General features: G+C 49.1%; 1 protein-coding gene and 1 long non-coding RNA gene across 2 annotated transcripts; both read right to left on the bottom strand.

The window, feature by feature from the left end:
* Positions 1-7,952: 7,952 nt before the first annotated feature.
* On the bottom strand, positions 7,953-14,960 carry LOC132585909 (ribonuclease T2-like). The gene is made up of 7 exons (XM_060257786.1): positions 14,821-14,960; positions 14,502-14,559; positions 13,650-13,714; positions 12,228-12,341; positions 10,556-10,604; positions 9,046-9,120; positions 7,953-8,191 (listed from the first exon to the last, which is right to left on the bottom strand). The coding sequence occupies exons 1-7, from the start codon at positions 14,958-14,960 to the stop codon at positions 8,027-8,029; spliced, it is 666 nt and encodes a 221-aa protein (XP_060113769.1). The 3' UTR covers positions 7,953-8,026.
* A 225-nt stretch (positions 14,961-15,185) lies between these two features.
* LOC132585686 (uncharacterized) lies at positions 15,186-18,683 on the bottom strand. Its single transcript, XR_009556334.1, has 3 exons — positions 18,588-18,683; positions 18,449-18,506; positions 15,186-15,254 (listed from the first exon to the last, which is right to left on the bottom strand). It is a non-coding gene; the product is annotated as an uncharacterized LOC132585686 (long non-coding RNA).
* Between the last annotated feature and the right edge of the window lie 3,166 nt (positions 18,684-21,849).

The following is a 21,849-nucleotide window of genomic DNA, read 5'->3' as shown; positions in this document are numbered from 1 at the left end:
CCCAAGTAAGAACCCCCCTAAAAGCCCCATAGAGATAAAGATGAAGATGATTTTGGATTTACATCGCGCCCTACACTATGAATCTCAGAGTCTCAGAGTGGTCACAATCTCCTCTACCTTTCCCCCCCACCTCCCCCCCCCCCCACACACAACAAACACCCTGTGAGGTGGGTGGGGCTGGAGAGGGCTCTCACAGCAGCTGCCCTTTCAAGGACAACCTCTGCCAGAGCTCTGGCTGACCCAAGGCCATTCCACCAGGTGCAAGTGGAGGAGTGGGGAATCAAACCCGGTTCTCCCAGATAAGAGAGCTCTGGCTGACCCAAGGCCATTCCAGCAGGTGCAAGTGGAGGAGTGGGGAATCAAACCCGGTTCTCCCAGATAAGAGAGCTCTGGCTGACCCAAGGCCATTCCAGCAGGTGCAAGTGGAGGAGGGGGGAATCAAACCCGGTTCTCCCAGATAAGAGAGCTCTGGCTGACCCAAGGCCATTCCAGCAGCTGCAAGTGGAGGAGGGGGGAATCAAACCCGGTTCTCCCAGATAAGAGAGCTCTGGCTGACCCAAGGCCATTCCAGCAGCTGCAAGTGGAGGAGTGGGGAATCAAACCCGGTTCTCCCAGATAAGAGAGCTCTGGCTGACCCAAGGCCATCCTAGCAGCTGCAAGTGGAGGAGGGGGGAATCAAACCCGGTTCTCCCAGATAAGAGAGCTCTAGCTGACCCAAGGCCATTCCAGCAGGTGCAAGTGGAGGAGTGGGGAATCAAACCCGGTTCTCCCAGATAAGAGAGCTCTGGCTGACCCAAGGCCATTCCAGCAGGTGCAAGTGGAGGAGGGGGGAATCAAACCCGGTTCTCCCAGATAAGAGAGCTCTGGCTGACCCAAGGCCATTCCAGCAGCTGCAAGTGGAGGAGGGGGGAATCAAACCCGGTTCTCCCAGATAAGAGAGCTCTGGCTGACCCAAGGCCATTCCAGCAGCTGCAAGTGGAGGAGTGGGGAATCAAACCCGGTTCTCCCAGATAAGAGAGCTCTGGCTGACCCAAGGCCATCCTAGCAGCTGCAAGTGGAGGAGTGGGGAATCAAACCCGGTTCTCCCAGATAAGAGAGCTCTGGCTGACCCAAGGCCATTCCAGCAGGTGCAAGTGGAGGAGTGGGGAATCAAACCCGGTTCTCCCAGATAAGAGAGCTCTGGCTGACCCAAGGCCATTCCAGCAGGTGCAAGTGGAGGAATGGGGAATCCAACCTGGTTCTCTCAGATAAGAGAGCTATGGCTGACCCAAGGCCATTCCAGCAGGTGCAAGTGGAGGAGTGGGGAATCAAACCCGGTTCTCCCAGATAAGAGAGCTCTGGCTGACCCAAGGCCATTCCAGCAGGTGCAAGTGGAGGAGGGGGGAATCAAACCCGGTTCTCCCAGATAAGAGAGATATGGCTGACCCAAGGCCATTCCAGCAGGTGCAAGTGGAGGAGTGGGGAATCAAACCCGGTTCTCCCAGATAAGAGAGCTCTGGCTGACCCAAGACCATTCCAGCAGCTGCAAGTGGAGGAGTGGGGAATCAAACCTGGTTCTCTCAGATAAGAGAGCTATGGCTGACCCAAGGCCATTCCAGCAGGTGCAAGTGGAGGAGTGGGGAATCAAACCCGGTTCTCCCAGATAAGAGAGCTCTGGCTGACCCAAGGCCATTCCAGCAGGTGCAAGTGGAGGAGGGGGGAATCAAACCCGGTTCTCCCAGATAAGAGAGCTCTGGCTGACCCAAGGCCATTCCAGCAGCTGCAAGTGGAGGAGGGGGGAATCAAACCCGGTTCTCCCAGATAAGAGAGCTCTGGCTGACCCAAGGCCATTCCAGCAGCTGCAAGTGGAGGAGTGGGGAATCAAACCCGGTTCTCCCAGATAAGAGAGCTCTGGCTGACCCAAGGCCATTCCAGCAGGTGCAAGTGGAGGAGGGGGGAATCAAACCCGGTTCTCCCAGATAAGAGAGCTCTGGCTGACCCAAGGCCATTCCAGCAGCTGCAAGTGGAGGAGTGGGGAATCAAGCCCGGTTCTCCCAGATAAGAGTCCGCACACTTAACCACTACACCAAGCTGGCTCTCTCACAACCCCCAACCCCAAGTAAGAGCCCCCCCTAAAAGCCCCATAGAGACTTTCACAACCCAACCCCAAGCAAGAGCCCCCCAAAAGCCCCATAGAGATTCTCAGAACCCCCAACACCAAGCAAGAGCCCTCAAAAGCCCCACAGAGACTCTCAGAACCCCCCAACCCCAAGTAACAGTCCCCCAAAAGGTTCATAGACTTTCACAAACCCCCAACCCCATGTAAGAGCCCCCCAAAAGCCCCACAGAAACTTTCACAACCCACCAACCTCAAGCAAGAGCCCCGCCAAAAGCCCCATAGAGACTTTCACAACCCCCAACCCCAGGCAAGAGCCCCCCAAAAGCCCCATTGGGACTCTCACAACCCCCAACCCCAAGCAAGAGTCCCCCAAAAGCCCCATAGGGACTTTCACAACCCCCAACCCCAAGAGCCCCCCGCAAAAGCCCCACAGAGACTCTCACAACCCCCCAACCCCAAGCAAGAGCCCCCCCGAAAGCCCCATAGAGACTCTCACAACCCCCCAACCCCAAATAAGAGCTTCCCCTCCCCCATTTTGCAATGGGGAAGAGCCTTTGGGGTACCCACAGCTGGGCGAGGGGGCAAAATATATCTAGGGTTTCTATAGATAGCATATACACAAAGTAGCAGGCTAAGGAACGCGCTCCGGCCGCACCTTCGCCGGATCTCCTTGCGCCCCCTGACCGCCAATAGGGAGAAGGAGCGGGGAGGTGATGTGCGGTCGCCACCAATCAGATAAGGGGAAGCCCGGGCATTTCTTTTCCCACCCTCCCGCGTGCGCGGGCTGGGGACGGGGTGTTGGAGCTTAAAGGCATGCTCTTTGCACGTGTGCATGCTCCCCCCCCCCCCCCTTCTAGGGTCGCATTGCAACATGCCCTCTCCGGAGTAGATCCCTTGAGGAGCTTCCCGGCCCCAGAGATAGAGTGTTGTGGGCAGGCTGTTAATGAAGGAGATGCAAATAGAGAGTGTAGGAAAGGAAGGGAGAGAGAAGGGGTAGCTTTTTCTTATTCCAGCTCCTCTTGAATTCCTTAATTTTTGTAAATAGATCCAGGTGGGTAGCCGTGTTGGTCTGAAGCAATAGAACGAAGTGGAAGTCCGGCGGTAGCACCTTTTAAGACCAACATCGTTTTATTCAGAATGTAAGCTTTTTTTATACATGCATGCTTCATATTGGTTTTTATGCTAAACCCACTTTCATATATCCACAGCATTCCAATGAATTTCTCTTTTAGGATAGTGTATCAGAAGAAGAAAAAGGCATTGGATTTATATTCCGCCCTCCACTCAGTCTCAGAGCGGCTCACAATCTCCTTCCTCCTCCACAACAGACACCCTGTGAGGTGGGTGGGGCTGAGAGGGCTCTCACAGCAGCTGCCCTTTCAAGGACAACCTCTGCCAGAACTATGGCTGACCCAAGGCCATTCCAGCAGGTGCAAGTGGAGGAGTGGGGAATCGAACCCGGTTCTCTCAGGTAAGAGTCCACGCACTTCACCACTACACCAAACTGGCTTTCAGAATAATGTTTTTGTATTGACATACTCAAACAAGGGATATTGGCTGTTTATTTCATTACATATACTAAATCCATCTTCCACTATATTTTAATGTTTTTTTTCCTAATGGCAAACTAGAATGATGTATATATTTATGTTACATGTTAAAAAGTAAGTTAGTTGGACAGGAAAAACTGGGAAAGAAATGCCATCATTTTGACCCAGGCTTATTAGCAATAGAATAATTAACAGACATGCTCACATTCTGACAAGGTACTGTTTTATTGGTTTCCCACGCTAATGCAACCCAGATCAAAGGTTTTCTGAATTTTATTTTTACTATTCTGCGATTGGATTTTAAAAGAGCCCTGCAGTGCTAAAAGAGCCCCGTGGCGCAGAGTGTTAAAGCTGCAGTACTGCAGTCCTAAATTCTGCCCATGGCCTGAGTTCAATCCCGGTGGAAGCTTGGGTTCAGGTAGCTGACTCGAGGTTGACTCAGCCTTCCATCGTTCCGTCGTCAGTCAAATGAGTACCCAGCTTGCTGGGGGGAAAGTGTAGATGACTGGGGAAGGCAATGGCAAACCACCCCGTCAAAAGTCTGCGGTGAAAGCAATGTCACCCCAGAGTTGGAAACGACTGATGCTTGCACAGGGGACCTTTCCTTTCCTATTGGATTTTCACTTCGCACCACTTTGCATTCTAAACCCCACACGCTGTATGTAGCGCTTCTTACTGTACCTCATTCCTCGTCTGAAGAAGTGTGCATGCACACGAAAGCTTACATTCTGAATAAACGTTTGTTGGTCTTAAAGGTGATGCTTGACTCTTGCTTTGTTCTAATGCTTCACGATTGGATGATTGAAAAGCTTACATTCCGAATAAAACTTCTGGTGCTTGGGGCGGGGGGCAACAGTGGGAGGGCTTCTGGTGTCCTGGCCCCACTGATGGACCTCCTGATGGCACTTGGGGTTTCTGGCCACTGTGTGACACAGAGGGCGTTTTCGCACTCACCTTCAAGTGGCGCGACCACCCTCTTCACAGCGGAGGATCTGCGCGGATTTCGCACAAGAAGCGCCGGAGCAGCCAAAAGAGCCAGAAAGTTCCGTCGCAAAAGCCGCTCAACCGTTTTCCTGCTTCTTGGCGGTTTCCGTTTGAGCGGCTTTCGCGACGGAACTTTCCGGCTCTTTTGGCTGCTCCGGCGCTTCTTGTGCGAAATCCGCGCAGATCCTCCGCTGTGAGGAGGGTGGTCGCGCCACTTGAAGGTGAGTGCGAAAACGCCCAGAGTGTTGGACTGGATGGGCCACTGGCCTGATCCAACAGGGCTTCTCTTATAATAATAATAATAATAAAAAATTTATTCTTATATCCCGCCCTCCCCCGCCAAGGCGGGCTCAGGGCGACTCACAGGACATGGTATATACCTTGATTACAATAAAATACAATCATTACTATAAAAGACAATTTTTTAAATAATTTTTATTGTTATATATTCCAACACCACTCCACCTGTGTGAGAATCCCAGGCCATAGATACATAATAATATTCCATATATGTATAACCATTAACATTCCATCCAAGTACAACTCCACCACTCTATTTAAACTTCTTAACCATTCATTTTCTTATTTAACCAACCAATCATCTTAAATTGTTTAAACTTTTCCAAATACCTCACCATCTTACTAAACCAGCCCTCCTCCTGTTCCCTAACCTTTAATCCATTCTTTCTTCGTATCTTCATTGTTAAATACTCCAAAATTATTATATTATTCTATCCCTCCAATGATTAATTGTCAGTTCCTCCGCTTCTTTCCAATTCCTTGCTATCACTTGTCTTGCTGCTACTAACATCAAGTTAATCCATTTACTGTCCTCTTTTGATCTTAACCCTACACCATCCAAATTAATAAATGCCATTGCTTTAGATATACTTATTCTTCTTCCCAACATTTAAAATATAGTTAAATTACATTCAAATTAAGTTAAATAAACAATTAAAATATTATAGACTACAGATTAAAGTGCTACAGTTCGATATATGTATAGGATGGCTAGGTGTCATTACCCGGGTTCCATCTTAAATGCAAGTTGCCAGAGGATGGTTTTGCAAGCCCTGCGAAACTGGTTTAGGGCTCGCACCTCCTCTGGTAGTTGATTCCACCATTGGGGAGCCATTGTGGAGAAGGCCTGCTCCCTCGTTGTTTTCAGTCTGGCCTCCCTTGGTCCAGGGATTCATAGAAGATTTTGGGAACTAGATCTCAGTGCTCTTATGTTCTTCTGTGATACGCAGTGTTGGACTGGATGGGCCACTAGCCTGATCCAACAGGGCTTCTTTTATGTTCTTCTGTGACACAGAATGTTGGACTGGATGGACCACTGGCCTGATCCAACAGGGCTTCTCTTATGTTCTTATGTGACACAGAGTGTTGGACTGGATGGGCCATTGGCGTGATCCAACAGGGCTTCTCTTATGTTCTTCTGTGACACAGAGTGTTGGACTGGATGGGCCACTGGCCTGATCCAACAGGGCTTCTCTTATGTTCTTCTGTGACACAGAATGTTGGACTGGATGGGCCACTGGCCTGATCCAACAGGGCTTCTCTTATGTTCTTCTGTGACACAGAATGTTGGACTGGATGGGCCACTGGCCTGATCCAACAGGGCTTCTCTTATGTGACACAGAGTGTTGGACTGGATGGGCCACTGGCCTGATCCAACAGGGCTTCTGTTATGTTCTTCTGTGACACAGAGTGTTGGACTGGATGGGCCACTGGCCTGATCCAACAGGGCTTCTCTTATGTTCTTCTGTGACACAGAGTGTTGGACTGGATGGGCCACTGGCCTGATCCAACAGGGCTTCTCTTATGTTCTTACATTTGTTGGTCTTAAAAGTGCTACTGAGCTCCTACTTTGTTCTCTTAATTTTTGTGAATTTATGTGTTTTTATTGGCTTATTTAATAAATTTAACAGTGTCTTTCTTCATGCAAACGTTTTGGGTTGTATGTTCACTGCTTTGTGGAAAAGAGAAAAAAAATGGGCACTTAACCCTGAAAAAATTGAATCAAGAACCAGAAAGGCTAGTTACAAATTATAGGGCCAATTGCTATAAGCAATCTATAAAACCTAAATATTATTTAAAAATGTATTCTCAATTGGTTAAAAACATTTATGGGCCCAATTGTAGAATAAAAGTATGCAGTGTACACAACTTGTGTAGCACAGGTGGGAACTAATGAAGCTATAATTGGGCCCATAAATGTTTTCAACCATTTCATAATACATACAAGTATCTTTTTTTACAATATTCAGATTGTACATATCGTTTTTACTAAATTGGCTCTGTAATTTGTAACTAACCTTTCTGATTCACTGCCTTGTGCACCTTGGAGGGGGGGAAAAGTAAAGGTAGTCCCCTGTGCAAGCACCAGTCGTTTCCGACTCTGGGGTGACGTTGCTTTCACGTTTTCACGGCAGACTTTTTACGGGTTGGTTTGCCATTGCCTTCCCCAGTCATCTACCCTTTCCCCCCAGCAAGCCAGGTACTCATTTTACCGACCTCGGAAGGATGGAAGGCTGAGTCAACCTTGAGCCGGCTATCTGAACCCAGCTTCCGCCGGGATCGAACTCAGGTCGTGAGCAGAGCTTAGGACTGCAGCTTTAACACTCTGCACCATGGGGCTCTTACAAGGGTTGAAGAAGGTTGTGTAAATTTGTTTTGTGAATCTTCCTAAGGGAAGAAAGGAAAGGAAAGGTCCCCTGTGCAAGCACCAGTCGTTTCCAACTCTGGGGTGACGCTGCTTTCACAACGTTTTCACGGCGGACTTTTTACGGGGTGGTTTGCCATGGCCTTCCCCAGTCATCTACGCTTTCCCCCAGCAAGCTGGGTACTCATTTTACCAATCTCGGAAGGATGGAAGGCTGAGTCAACCTTGAGCCGGCTGTCTGAACCCAGCTTCCGCCGGGATCGAACTCAGGTCGTGAGCAGAGCTCAGGACTGCGTGTAAAAATAAAATAGCGGTTCTTGGGAATTCATAGCTTAAGGTTTGAAACTCCCATTTGTGCAGAAGGAATTCCTGCTGAATTTAGTGTGGAACGCATAGTAGTACAGTATGTATCCATTACATTTTTTTTATCCCACCCTTCAAGGATCTCCAGGTTTTGCACAGAGCGGTCCTCTTCTCCATTTTAACTGTACAACAACCCTGCAAGGAAGGTTAGGTGGCCAAGGACAGTTCTATGATGGGACAGGAATTCGAATCCAGGTCACCCCAGATCCTAGCCCAGCCACGCACTGCCTCATTCTGCCTCAGGACCGGGCCAGTGCTGGAAATATGCTTGAAACAAACACACCACCCAGACAATTTGTAAAAAAATTTATTTCAGATCCTGGTAGCTTTTCTGCGCTCCCAGGCTGTGCTTCTGAGGAACTCTGATCATGGACAAGGATTGCGTGGGTTGTCCTGGTTTGGAGGGAAGTAGAAAATCGGGCTCTGGGCCCTGCAGGGCTTATAAGGGGAGTAGTCGGAAGGTTTCGGAAGGCAACCTGTGGAGAAGTTGCTATAAATTGACACCTGGATTTGGACCAGGATTTGGCGTCCCTGCAGCAAAGAGAAGAAGGTGTCAGAATTAGAACTGCAAGATTACCAGATTATCAGGCAGGGGTAAGCTATCTCCAGGTGGGGCCTGGGGATCTCCTGGAATTACAGCTGGCTTCCAGATGACAGAGCCATTCTCCTGGAGAAAAATGGCTGTTTTGGAGGGTGGACTAGGCATTATGCCCCACAGAGGGCCCTCCCCAAACCCTGCCCCCTCTGGGCTCCACCCCCAAAACCTCCAGGAATTTCCCAGCTTGGAGTTGGCAATTCTATTAGAAGAAGAAAACCGCAGATTTCTACCCTGCGCTTCTCTCTGAATCAAAGTCTCAGAGCAGCTAACAATCTCCTTTATCTCCTTCCCCCACAATAGATACCCTGTGAGGTGGGTGGGGCTGAGAGAGCTCTCCCAGAAGCTGCCCTTTCAAGAAGATGATGATGATTTTGGATTTATATCCCGCTCTATACTCTGAATCTCAGAGTCTCAGAGCGGTCACAATCTCCTCCACCTTCCCCCCCCCCCACACACACACACAACAAACACCCTGTGAGGTAGGTGGGACTGAGAGAGCTCTCCCAGAAGCTGCCCTTTCAAGGACAGCTTCTATGAAAACTGTGGCTGACCCAAGGCCATCTCAGCAGATGCAAGGGGAGGAGTGGGGGATCAAACCCGGTTCTCCCAGATAAGAGTGTGCGCACTTAACCACTACACCATACTGGCTCTCACAACTCCTACAAGAGCTATGGCTGACCCAAGACCATTACAGCAGCTGCCAGTGGAGGAGTGGGGAATCAAGCCCGGTTCTCCCAGATAAGAGTTCGCACACTTTGCCACTACAGCAAACGGACTTCAGACCCACCTGAGTGTCTATAACGCACTGCAGTTCATATCGGTCTCCCAGGACAGGTTGCAGAAGCTCCTTGAAGGTGTTGAGCTACACAAACAAAGATGGTAAAATAGAGTTCAGGGTTTGGCAATTCATCCCCTGGGCAGTGGAGAAAAGGGATCCGCCAGATCTGCCTCACGTCTTGCACTGCTGTTGCCCAAGATGTCCAGAGAAATGGCTATAAGGGGTGCTGGGGTGTGCCCTTTCTCTTAATATTGACAAATTTATCCAGGGCTTTTTTTCTTGGGGAACAAGCTGGAACCTCTTTGTGGAAACAAGATTCTCAAAAAAAAAAAAAAACGTTTTAAAATTCCAGAGGGACACCAGCAGTGTTCCCTCTAAGCTGAGTTAGTGTGAGCTAGCTCACATTTTTAAGCCTCCAGCTCACACCTTTGTGCCTTAGCTCAGGGAGGATGGCTCCAGAGCAAACTGATTTATGCAGGAGATCACCACTTTAATGCCAACAGCTCAGAAAGTAGAATTTTTGCTCACAACACTTCACATCTTGGAATATCGGACACAAGTGGAGTATGACAAGGTCCTGGCTATTAGCCACAGCATAATGTTGGAACTGTCTGAGGCAGTGATGCTCTGTATTCTTGGTGCTTGGGGAGGGGGGCAAAGTGGAAGGGCTTCTAGCCCCACTTGTGAACCTCCTTTTTTTATGCCACTGTGACACAGTGTTGGACTGGAAGGGCCATTGGCCTGATCCAACATGGCTTCTCTTATTTTCTTATGTGTGGGGCAGTGATGCTCTCTATTCTTGGTGCTTGGGGGGGCAACAGTGGGAGGGCTTCTAGTGTCCTGGCTCCACTGATGGACCTCCTGATGGCATCTGGGTTTTTTTGGCCACTGTGTGACACAGTGTTGGACTGGATGGGCCACTGGCCTGATCCAACGTGGCTTCTCTTATGTTCTTATGTGACACAGAGTGTTGGACCGAATGGGCCATTGGCCTGATCCAAAATGGCTTCTTTTATGTTCTTATGTGACACAGAGTGTTGGACTGGATGGGCCACTGGCCTGATCCAACAGGGCTTCTCTTATGTTCTTATGTGACACAGAGTGTTGGACTGCATGGGCCATTGGCCTGATCCAACAGGGCTTCTCTTATGTTCTTATGTGACACAGAGTGTTGGACTGGAGGGGCCACTGGCCTGATCCAACATGGCTTCTCTTATGTTCTTCTGTGACACAGAGTGTTGGACTGGATGGGCCACTGGCCTGATCCAACATGGCTTCTCTTATGTTCTTATGTGACACAGAGTGTTGGACTGGAGGGACCACTGGCCTGATCCAACAGGGCTTCTCTTATGTTCTTCTGTGACACAGAGTGTTGGACTGGATGGGCCACTGGCCTGATCCAACATGGCTTCTCTTATGTTCTTATGTGACAGAAAGTGTTGGACTGAATGGGCCATTGGCCTGATCCAACAGGGCTTCTCTTATGTTCTAATACATGGAGCAAGGGAGAAGGGGGTACCTGGTAGCTGCTGTTGCAGGACGGCACGATGGCACCGCTTCGAAATGCCCTGTGTACCAAGGAAGGTTCAAGAAGGTTACCAGAGAGGTATGGGCTTAAATTAAGAACAGTCTCAGCCCCAGAAATAAGTCCCCGTCTCAGAGTTTGTATCTGGAATGTGTGATCTGCACCCCACATCAAGGACGTGCTACTGGAACGAGTGTGTGCTGTTTAGAAGCTACTGGATAGAATAGGGTTCCCCAACCCGGTGAGCCTTCAGCACCTTTGGAATTCTGAAACTGTAGTGAGCGCAGCTACAAAATGGCTGCCCCAAAAACTGGAGCCAGCCCTAAAATGGCTGCCGCAGAAGGTGGAATCACCCACATAATGGCTTTCACAGAAGACGGAGCCTGACATAAAATAGCTGCCTCATAGGGTTGCCAAGTGCTCTTCATCCCCGGGGAGGGGGGGGGACATTTGCGTGCGCAATGTGCCGAAATGATGTCACCCGGAAGTGATGTCATCAAAACGGCAGTGCCCGTGCAGGGCCGCTCTAGGCGTTTCCGGGAAAACTCTATGATTTTCCCAGACGTTTTAGCCATTTGGGAGGTTAAAACTCTATGGTACCTATTAAGAAATCCAGTTTGGTCCTGGTGCCTTCACACGGATTTGGTTTACTGCAATGAATTTAGAACAAAGCTTGAGTCCAATGGCACCCTTAAGACCAACAAAGTTTAATTTATACCCTCAGATTTAAAAGTGCCACTGGACTCAGACTTTGTTCTATAGCTTCCAGGGCTATTGTATCATAGAGTTTTACCTATTGTACCATAGAGTTTTTCCTCCCAAATGGCTGGAGTGTCCGGGAAAACCATAGAGTTTTTCCAGAAACACCTAGAGCGGCCCCACACATGCACTGCCATTTTGATGATGTCACATCCGGGTGACATCATCACGCCAGCAACACAGGAGAGGTTCCCCCCACCAAACCAATGTGGGCCAGCGGGTTGAGAACCTGCCAGGTGGGAGATTCCTTGCCCAGACCAGGGGCTTGGCAGTCGTACTGCCGCAGAAGGCGGAGCCAGACACACAATGGCTGCCGCAGAAGGCGGAGCCAGACACAAATGGCTGCCGCAGAAGGCGGAGCCAGACACAAATGGCTGCCGCAGAAGGCGGAGCCAGACACAAATGGCTGCCGCAGAAGGCGGAGCCAGACACAAATGGCTGCCGCGGAAGGCGGAGCCAGACACAAAATGGCTGCCGCGGAAGGCGGAGCCAGACACAAAATGGCTGCCGCGGAAGGCGGAGCCAGACACAAAATGGCTGCCGCAGAAGGCAGAGCCAGACACAAAATGGCTGACACAGCCTACCTTCAGTCACACAGTAAATTGCTGCAATGGCAGCTGCTGCGAAGGCAGTGTTTTTACATTCTTCACAGTCAATCAAATCTCCGGTGGCCAATCAAAAGCCTTGATGGGCGAAAGACCTACCTGGCCCTGCCCACTTTCTCAAAACATTTGGCAGGCTTTAGAGAAGGTCTTGGCTGGGCACCAAGCTGGAGACCCCTGGCCCTGGAGACTTCCTGCCCGTGCTTCAACACACACACCCAAGTCAAAATGTTTCCACTTCTCCACATGTACACTTATGCAGTTTTGGAACTGGGCATCGTACCTCAGACAGGAACGTAACCCACCTGTCGATGTTATATTTGGAGTGCAGGAAAAGGCTGGCTCGGAAGTACTTGTTGGGGGAGTTCAAAGTTTCAGTGCAACCAGCACAGGTCCCGTGTTTCCGCCATTCTTTCTCCCTTGGGGAAGAAGGAGCAAACGTCACTCTTGGTGGTCACGCAAAGGTCCCCACCCCCCTCACGGTGATCCCCCAAACCATCTATCCATCCAGCTAGCTATCTCTCTCTCTCTCTCTCCATAATTTATATCCCACTTTTCTCCCCAATGGGGACTTGAAGCTGCTTACATCATTCTCTCCTTCATTTTATCCTCACAACAACCCTGTGAGGTGGGCCAGGGGACGCTGCTATGCTGCAGGAAGCAGGGCTTTTCTTGTAGCAGGAACTCCTTTGCATATTAGGCCACACGCACCCCCCAATGTAGCCAATCCTCCTGGATCTTACAGTAGGTCCTGTACTAAGAGTCTTGAAAGCTCTTGGAGGATTGGCTACACCGGGTGGGGGTCTAATATGCAAAAAAAGCCCTGTGTATCACCATCATTGGGACCACTGATTTCCCCCCCACACACACTCCTTGCCCATATAAGGGCAGTGACATCATTGCAATTAAGGAAGCCCCAGGATGGCACCCATATGGCAACTGCGGAAGGAGACTCTCAGAAGCATTGCTGAGCCCCAACTCAGCACCAAGGAAGTTGAACCCTCTGGAAGCAGAAAGGGCTATCTTACAACTGCAAGGAAATGGCTAACTAGTTTCGGGAGCTGAAAATGGGCTCGGCTACATATTATTGCCCCCCCCCTGCTGTATTTTCAACAACTTCCCCCACCCCCACTTTTGCAAATGCAGTTTCCTGGGCTGGAGGCCAACTGTAATAGCAAGAGATCTCCTGGTGCCACCTGGAGTTTGGCAACCCTGTGAAGGACCCAGCAGTGGAGCAGAGAGCTAAGGTTTTCGTTCTCGCAAGCTCGCTGTTCACCTTGATGATGCTATCCAGGAGGCGACATTTGCAAAAATAAAAACAAAATACAGGCAAAGCTTTAAAAGTCCTAGGGAAATATGTGGGTATCTTGTTGGCTGAAACATAGCTCCTGATTTAATCATGGACATGAACATATGAAGCTGCCTTATACTGAATCAGACCCTCTTTGGTCCATCAAAGTCAAGCAGAGGTTTTTCACACCTATTTGCCTGGACCCCTTTGAGTTGGAGATGCCGGGGCTTGAACCTGGGACCTTCTGCTTACCAAGCAGATGCTCTGCCACTGAGCCCCCATCCCTCGCCAAATCAGGAGGAGAAAATCCACACCCCAGGTATCAATGCTTTGGGAAAGATTCTCTTACAAGGACCTGGCAGAATCTTAATAGAACCGCAGCCCCTTGGAACATCCTTTCCTCTCTTTTCCTTTATTTCCACTGCTAGGGAATTACCAGAACTGGAAATTGCTCAGATTGGTGAAAGTGGGCCAGGACCGGATAAGCTCAGGTGCCAAGTCCTGTAGGAAAAATAAGATACCCACCGTAGTTAATGGAAGGATTGGCACTCAGGACGGGTCCCAGGAAATAGGTTGGCAAGCGCTGTGGTGCCCAGAAGCACGTCATTGGGGACCCCTGGTCTAAGCCAACATAGCCCTATTGAGTTTGACTGGCACGATGCAAAAACGGTGACTGCCCTGAAGTTAGATGGGGAACCTGCCACATCTAGGGTTGCCAATCCCCAGGTGGGGGCAGGGGATCCCCTGGTTTGGAGACCCTCCCCCCAATTCAGGGTCATCAGTAAGCAGGGTGGGGGGAGGGAAATGTCTTCTGGGCACTCCATTATTCCCTATGGAAACCGATTCTTATAGGGTATAATGGAGAATTTATCTGTGGGTATCTGGGGCTCTGGGGGGGGTGTTTTTTGAGGTAGAGTCACCAAATTCTCAGCATAGCATCCAGTGCTTCTCCTCAAAATACCCTCCACGTTTCAAAAAGATTGGGCCGGGGAGTCCAATTCTGTGAGCCCCCAAAGAAGGTGCCCCTATCCCATTGTTTCCAATGGAGGGAAGGCATTTAAAAGGTGTGTGGCCCCTTTAAATGTGATTGCTGGAACTCCCTTTGGGGTTCAGTTATGCTTGTCACAACCTTGCTTTACCCCCAAAGCCTCCCAGCTTCACCCCGAAATCTCCTGGCTCCACCCCCCAAAGTCTCCTGGCCCCACCCCCAAAGTCTCCAGCTATTTCTTGAATTGGACCTGGCAACACTACCCAGGTCTCAGAGCGGGCATGAAACGGGTCTACTCACCACCAGGTCAGAAGGGAAGAGGTGCCAGTAGGGACAACAGTCTATGACGTTTCTGGGCCTATGGGGCAGAGAGGGCAAGTGAGAGTTTCTGGACAGCAAATGGAATGGTACAGAATGGATTCACAGAACTACATTTCTCAGGGTTCCCTTCGTTGGGAGCCATGGCAACACTGAAATAAGATTGACTCTATTCCTAGAGAGCCAGCAGGGTGTATGGTTGACGTAATCTGGGAAACCCAGCTTTGAAATCTTATTCTGCCATGGCAGCTTGCCGGGTGACTTTGTGCCAGTCACAAGCTCTCAATCTAACCTACCTTACAAGGCTGTTGTGAGTACAGGCCAGTACAGAGTACCTGTAAGAAAGGCAGGGCTGCTTCCCATCTTCTGCTTCCAGCTCTCCAGCAAGAAATATAAATGGATTTCGTCCCTGAAACGAGTTCTGATTTTTCCCATAGACATTTTCCCTGTTAAATTAGGATTGCCAACCTCCAGGTAGGGTCTGGAGATCTCCTGGAATTGCAACAGTTCTCCAGACTACAAAGATCAAACCCACCCCCCCTGGAGGAAATGACAACTTTGGAGGAGAGGCTGTATGCAACCAAATCCTCCCCCTCCAAAACGCCACCTTCTGCACGTAACACCCCCCACCTGGGAATTTCCCAAACTGTGGTTGGGATTTCCTTACCAGAGTCCGTGGATGGTCCAGGAGTCTGCAGTTTTTGGGATGACGCACTCCAGCTTCCTTCCAAGAGCCTCCAAGCAGAAAGCAAGATCCAGAATCAGCTTCCAGAGGTCTTACCCCACAATTTATTAGCCGCCCATCATTGCTCCCCAGATTCCCAATCCTCCCCCGCAAATCTGCCCCCTCGTTCCTCTACCAATCCCTCCCCTTCAGTTCCTTCTTTTTTATCATTTGTATTGGTTTTAACTTCAAAAGAAAAAGCATAAGCATAGATACAGAAAAAGACAGGGGGGAGGGCATATACAGAATGGGAAAGGCAGGGGGGAGGAAGAGAAATACAAATATATCAATTTTAAATCCACCTCCAAATAAAATATCTAATTCGTTCTTCCTGCAAGTATAACATTCTCCGTATATTTTACCATCTTTATCTTCCATTAGAAAACATTTTTACTGAGCTATTATTTGCAATGCAAATCTAAACAGTTCTTCTTCAACACGTATAAGTATGAATGAAGTCAGAGCAGTCTGCACGAAACTAACTACGTTGGCTTAACCTTGTTAAAAAAAACACAGACTAATTTGTTAGTTTAGCACTATCCTCATTAGCATAGACACAAAAAATTCATCTCTTTGTCCTTAAAAAACTGAAAAGAAATACAACATGGTATTTTGTCTATCTCAATATAAACAGTTTCTCCGGAGAGACGTATTAAAAAAATAATAGTTTACGTAACATCTGTGTTGTCTGCCTTTTTAACAATTAGTCCACCTCTTGTATCCCTATTGGGCTAGGGAAAACAACATTTTACGACCCAAAAATAAAAATCCCATGCCTGTTCTTATTGAGAGTCACGTACCCAACTACCCACCAAGATAAAAACGTTTCAGGAAACCCTTCTTACTAAAAAGAAATCCATCTCCTGAGTTATAGATTGACTTGCAGAATTACCCATATCTACAACAAACATAGAAACTAATATCAGACATGTCAAACTTCAGTTTCTGTCTGACTCAGCTAGGATTGGCAAGGCGAGATCTAGGGGGGGACAGATGGGGCACTTGCCCTGGGCACCACTGGACGGGGAAGGATGTGAAATTGGGTATGGAGTCCATTCTGTCCTATGGGCCCATAAAATAGAATGGGCCCATAAGGGGGCATCGTTTTTTAATTTTAAAAAGGTAAAGGTAGCCCCCTGTGCAAGCACCAGTCGTTTCCGACTCTGGGGTGACGTTGCTTTCATAATGTTTTCACAGCAGACTTTTTTACGGGGTGGTTTGCCCTTGCCTTCCCCAGTCATCTACACTTTCCCCCCAGCAAGCTGGGGACTCCTTTGACCGACCTCGGAAGGACGGAAGGCTGAGTCAACCTAGAGCCAGCTACCTGAGCCCAGCTTCCGCTGGGATCGAACTCAGATCGTGAGCAGAGCTTAGAACTGCAGTACTGCAGCTTTATCACTCTGCACCACAGGGCTCTTCCCTTTAATTTTGCCCCCCCCCCCACCGCCTCAGAAAACATGGGGATCTGGTCCTGGGGATTGGATATGTCTAGATTACAATTTAAAATGCTTTGGAAGTAGCTTAAAGTCTCGGACTACCAACCTCCAGTGGGGGCTGGCAATGTCCTAAAATGACAACTGATCTCCAGTTGCTTTGGAGGGTGGACTCTTATAGCCTCCAGAGGGTCCTCCCTAACCCAAACCCCAATTTTCGCCAGGCTCCAGTGGCCCAAAGTCTCCAGGGATTCCTTAGCCCAGGGCGGACAGCCCTCCTTAAATCCTGTGGCCTGGCTCCAAGACACTTTGGGAAACTTCTGCGATACGACGTGGCGCAGTTACAAATGGGTAGACACGTTAGTCTATGGCAGCAAAATAAAACCAAAATCCAGCAGCAGCACATCCTTACTAAGTTTAGAACAGAGGTGGCCAAACTGTGGCTCAGGAGTCACATGTGGCTCTTTCACTAGGCTTCTCAATCCCCAGGTCCCAGCGGGGGATCCCCCGGTTTTACAGGCTTCCCCCCACCCCCAGCCAGCAGGCCGGTGGGGGAAGCCCCGCCCACACAGCCCCCATGCAGCTCTAGGCCTTGGGCAGGTTTAGAAACCTGCAAACAGGTCCCTTTCAAAATGTGTGTGTGTGCGCCTTTAAAGTTGAGCAGGAAGTACTCCATGGGGAAGGGTCAGCAACACAGACCCTCGGTTTGTTTTGCTTTCGTTTCAGAGCAACTAAGAGTGTGTGTGTGTGTGTGAGGGGGAGAGAGAGAGGGAGGGAGAAGCTCTTATGTTAAGCAAGTTTGGCCACCCTTGCTTTAGAATCATAGAGTTGGAAGGGACCCCCCCAAGGTCATCTAGTCCAACCCCCTGAACAATGCAGGAAATTCATAAATACCTCCCGCCCACACACACACACACCTAGTGACTCCTGTTCCAAGCCCAGAAGATGGCAAATAAAACTTTAAGAGAAAATTGTTGCCTGACTCCAGAGTGACAATCCGCATTTCCCAAAGGGCCCCAAGGGCTAAGCACTGGAGATTTTGGGGTTGGTGCTTGAAGAGGGCAGGGGATGGGGAGGGAAGGGATTATAGTGAACTATAATGCCATAGAAACCACCCTTCAGAGCCGTCATTTTCTCCAGGGGGACTGATTCTGTCATCTGGAGATCTGTTGTAGTAGCAGGAGATCTTTAGACACCACCTTGAGGTTGGCAGCTCTTATCCTCCACGCTGAAGAGACTTTTCGAGCTCCTTCATGGCTGCTGTTCCCAGTCTCGTACCAATTTCACAATAGGGCTTGTTCCAAGCGGAGAGCCCTTTTGCCCCCCGCCCCGGCGCTTCTCTCCATTTTCACACGAGCTGCTGCGGCACTGTGAGTTCGCGTGCCATTCTCCCACTGCAAGCAGAAACCGCTTGTGAGAGGATCTTGCTTGCCGTGGGAAAGCGCCACACCAACTCTCAGCTCCAGGGCAGCTTGCGCCTTGTGTAAAAACTGAGAGAAGCACTGGGAACAAATGGGCTGTCCACTCAGAGCAAGCCTAGTGTGAAATTGGTCTCAGTCTCTTTTTTGCAGTCTCCCGTTTGGTTGATGGTGGACCCAAGGAATAGAATATCTTGGACAATTTCCATTTCTTCATTGTCGACCTGTGTAATTCCTCATTCTTTCTAACTCCTTTTCCTTACAGATATTTCAGCATGATCCCTTAGTGGGATAAATACAGGGGTTCGGATGCAAAAGGACGGCACCCCATTAGTAGTAGAATGTCTCGCTCACCACGCAGAAGGAGCCCGGCCACATCTGCACAAACACAAGGCAGTCCCATGGACAGGACCTAGGAGACAAAATAGCAGGTTTGTGAACCTTCTTGTACTAAGGTTTGTCACCCCTCAGCCTTTCTCCAGAACCTGCTCACCTTGAGAGATCCCCTTCAACTGGCCGCCACAACTCCTCAGGTCTGACTAGCGCCAAGAAAGCCACCACACCCAAGAGACACAGGGGGAACTTCTTCTCCACCATACCTGCAAGAGAAGCACAAATGCTGACCTTCCAGGATTTGTATGGTTTGGGACCACCCACCAGAAGGACCACCCCGATCCCTTATGAACCTTCCCTACCATTACAGTTGTCTTCAGAGGTCTTCTGAGACCAGGTGGGTGGCGAAAGGCCTTCTTGCTCGTGGCCCCAAAACTCTGAAGCTCTCTCCCCAGAGGGATTCATATGTCCCATTCTGTTGCCGTTTCCCACCAGCGGATGAAGACTTTTCCATTTAATTTGGCATTCCCTTAATGACCCATCCTTCTTAACCAACATTTTTAAAATGTTTTGAAGGTATTTGGGCTCTGCTTTGTGTATATATATATATATGTACCCAGCTTGCTGGGTGGAAGGTGTAGATGACTGGGGAAGGCAATGGCAAACCACTCCATAAAAAGTCTGCCATGAAAATGTTGTGAAAGCAACGTCACCCCAGAGTCGGAAACGACTGGTGCTTACACAGGGGACCTTTCTTTTCCTTGTATATATTTTAACTCTGTTTTCTAATGTTTTCTTAAATTGTTTTAATGATTTATGGTTCTGGAGAGTTTTTAACATTTTAATGGCTTCATCATGTTAATTGCTTTCCATAGGGTATAATGGAGTGCCCAGCAGACATTTCTCTTCCACCCCCCCACCCCAGGTTTCCAGCTCTCCCGAAGTATCTGAAGGGTGCTCCCCTCAAATGTTTGAGGTGAGGATGCGTGAGGGTTAGTCGGAATTCCATAGGCTATGCTGCTCAGGTGCACCAAACCTCTGGCTGTTCCAAAGCATCTGAAGGGTGCTCCTTTCCAATGCTTGAAGTGGGGGGGGGGGGGCGAGGGTTTGACTAGGTGTTTCTCATGCATGCAGGTCAGAATTTGGGTACCCTAAAGCAGGGATGTCAAACATACAGCCTAGAAGAGGTCCTATCAGGCCCAAGAGCAAATCAAAAGTTGGTTTGCAATTTACAGATACTCATCCGAACAACACCTGAACAGCATACTCAGGATTGCTACAGCACAGACATTGTTTCCTGTTTTTGATGCAATAATTCCGAAAGTTTTTAAGAAAACCTTTAATTGTGTTTGTCTGTGTCCGTTACCTGGCATTAGATTTCAGAACACACATGGCCCAGCCTGACAAGGTCTCATTTATGTCAGATTCGACCCTCATAACAAATGAGTTCAACGTCCCTGCCCTAAAGGGTGGAAAGGAACTCCAAATGGGTGGAACGGTGGCTTAGAAGTCCTCTATGCATAAATTAAATTAAATATGTTGTACATCGCCCAGAGCCCTGCAATAGCAGGATTTAGGCAATTTATAAATACTACTAATAATAATCATATTAATAGAATCATAGAGTTGGAAAGGACCTCCAGGGTCATCTAGTCCAACCCCCTGCACAATGCAGGAAACCCACAAATACCTACCCCAAATTTACAGGATCTTCATCACTGTCAGATGGCCATCTAGCCTCTGTTTAAAAACCTCCAAGGAAGGAGAGCCCACCACCTCCCAAGGAGGAAGCTTGTTGCACTGAGGAACTGCTCTAACAGTCAGGAAGTTCTTCCTAATGTTGAGCTGGATACTCCTTTGATTTAATTTCAACCTGTTTGTTCTGATCCTGCCTTCTGGGGCCGCAGAAAACAATTCCACGCCATCCTCTATACGACAGCCCTTCAAGTACTTGAAGATGGGGATCCTATCACCTCTCAGCCGCCTTCTCTCCAGGCTAAACATGCCTGTAGTGTGAGTTCACAGGCTAAACATCCCCAGCTCCTTCAGCCTTTCCTCATAGGACTTGGTCTCCAGACCCCTCACCATCTTCATCGCCCTCCTCTGGACTCATTCCAGCTTGTCTGTATCCTTCTTAAAATGTGGTGCCCAAAACTGAACACAAGACTCCATTAATAATAATAATAATAGGAAAACAACAATAGTAATATAAATACCGGTCATTGCATAGAGATGCTGGTGCAGAAGAAGAGAGAGAGACAGCAACTGCAGTTAAACTAAGGAGCGGAACCAGTTTCGTTTCTCTGCGCAAAGAGACTCAGCCAGCCTCGCCCAGCTGCGACGCCCTCAGATTCTCAGATCCGCCAGAGAGCAATTTGCTTTTATCTGCCCAGGTATGGTCTGTGGATGTTCAGGGTCCACCAAGCTAGGGTTGCCAACCTCCAGGTAGTGGATGGAGATCTCTTGTCAGGGTCGGATGAACAATTAATCCCCATGGCTTTTGGCACCCCAGGCCAGCTCCCCCCCCCACACACAGTTTCCCCCCTGCTTGCAGCCCTCCCAGCCAGCAACTGAGCCGCTCTTTGCCCGACTCGCCTGGTGCGGCGGCTGCTGGCGTCCTCGCCAAGTTTGCCTCTCTCTGCCTCTCCCCCGCAGCTTTGCCCAAGGGGCTTTTGAGAAGGGACCCGCAGGCTGCAGTAGAGGGCGCAGGCGATGGGGCGGCCACTCCAACTCTGAGATAATTTGTGAGGGCCCCACCCCGAGATTTTGGGGTGTTTTTACATTCAGTTTGATCCAGCGTTTTAGAGTCTTCGAATCACCTGCCACCATTCCGCTTTAATTATTTCACACTGGTGGATTTGCTGCGCTCATTTTGCGTAGCCAAATGTCTGTATTTCCTGCTGAAAGCGTTTCAGTTTTGGAGGGAGGGGTGTCCCCAATCAGAGGGCAGACGGAATACCAGTGCTTAGTTAAATGTACACGATTGCTTGGAAATCGTGTCAACACTGCAAAAACAGTACACATTCAAATTACAAGATGAGGCAAGCAATGAGATGTAACAATTTCAAGTGCTGTCGTTGCCATGCCAATGACTGCACCTTGTGGCTTTTGGAGGAGTCTTTTAAAACGCATGAAAACTTCTTCAATACAAGTTCGAAACACCTGTAGAGAAATGACCGGATCAAAACTAGTTTTGAGAACAACGTTGCAGCAGCAGCTCCGAAACTCATCTCACCGAAACAAATGTAGATGCTTCGGGCAGCAACAATGCAAAACAGTTGTGAGAACATTAGGTAATGTAAAAGGTGAGTTTCCAATAGAGAATCACAAACTGTCAGTGTAAAAACACCCCTTGACTACCTAGGGGCCTCCGCAGGGTTTAATCCAGCCCTGTCTCCTGCTATTACAACCAGTCTCCTTGC

This window comes from Heteronotia binoei, chromosome 17, assembly GCF_032191835.1.
Source record: "Heteronotia binoei isolate CCM8104 ecotype False Entrance Well chromosome 17, APGP_CSIRO_Hbin_v1, whole genome shotgun sequence".
NCBI classification, from domain to species: Eukaryota; Metazoa; Chordata; class Lepidosauria; order Squamata; family Gekkonidae; genus Heteronotia; species Heteronotia binoei.
Note: the sequence above shows the minus strand (reverse complement) of the source record. Positions and strands in the feature narration are given on the sequence as shown.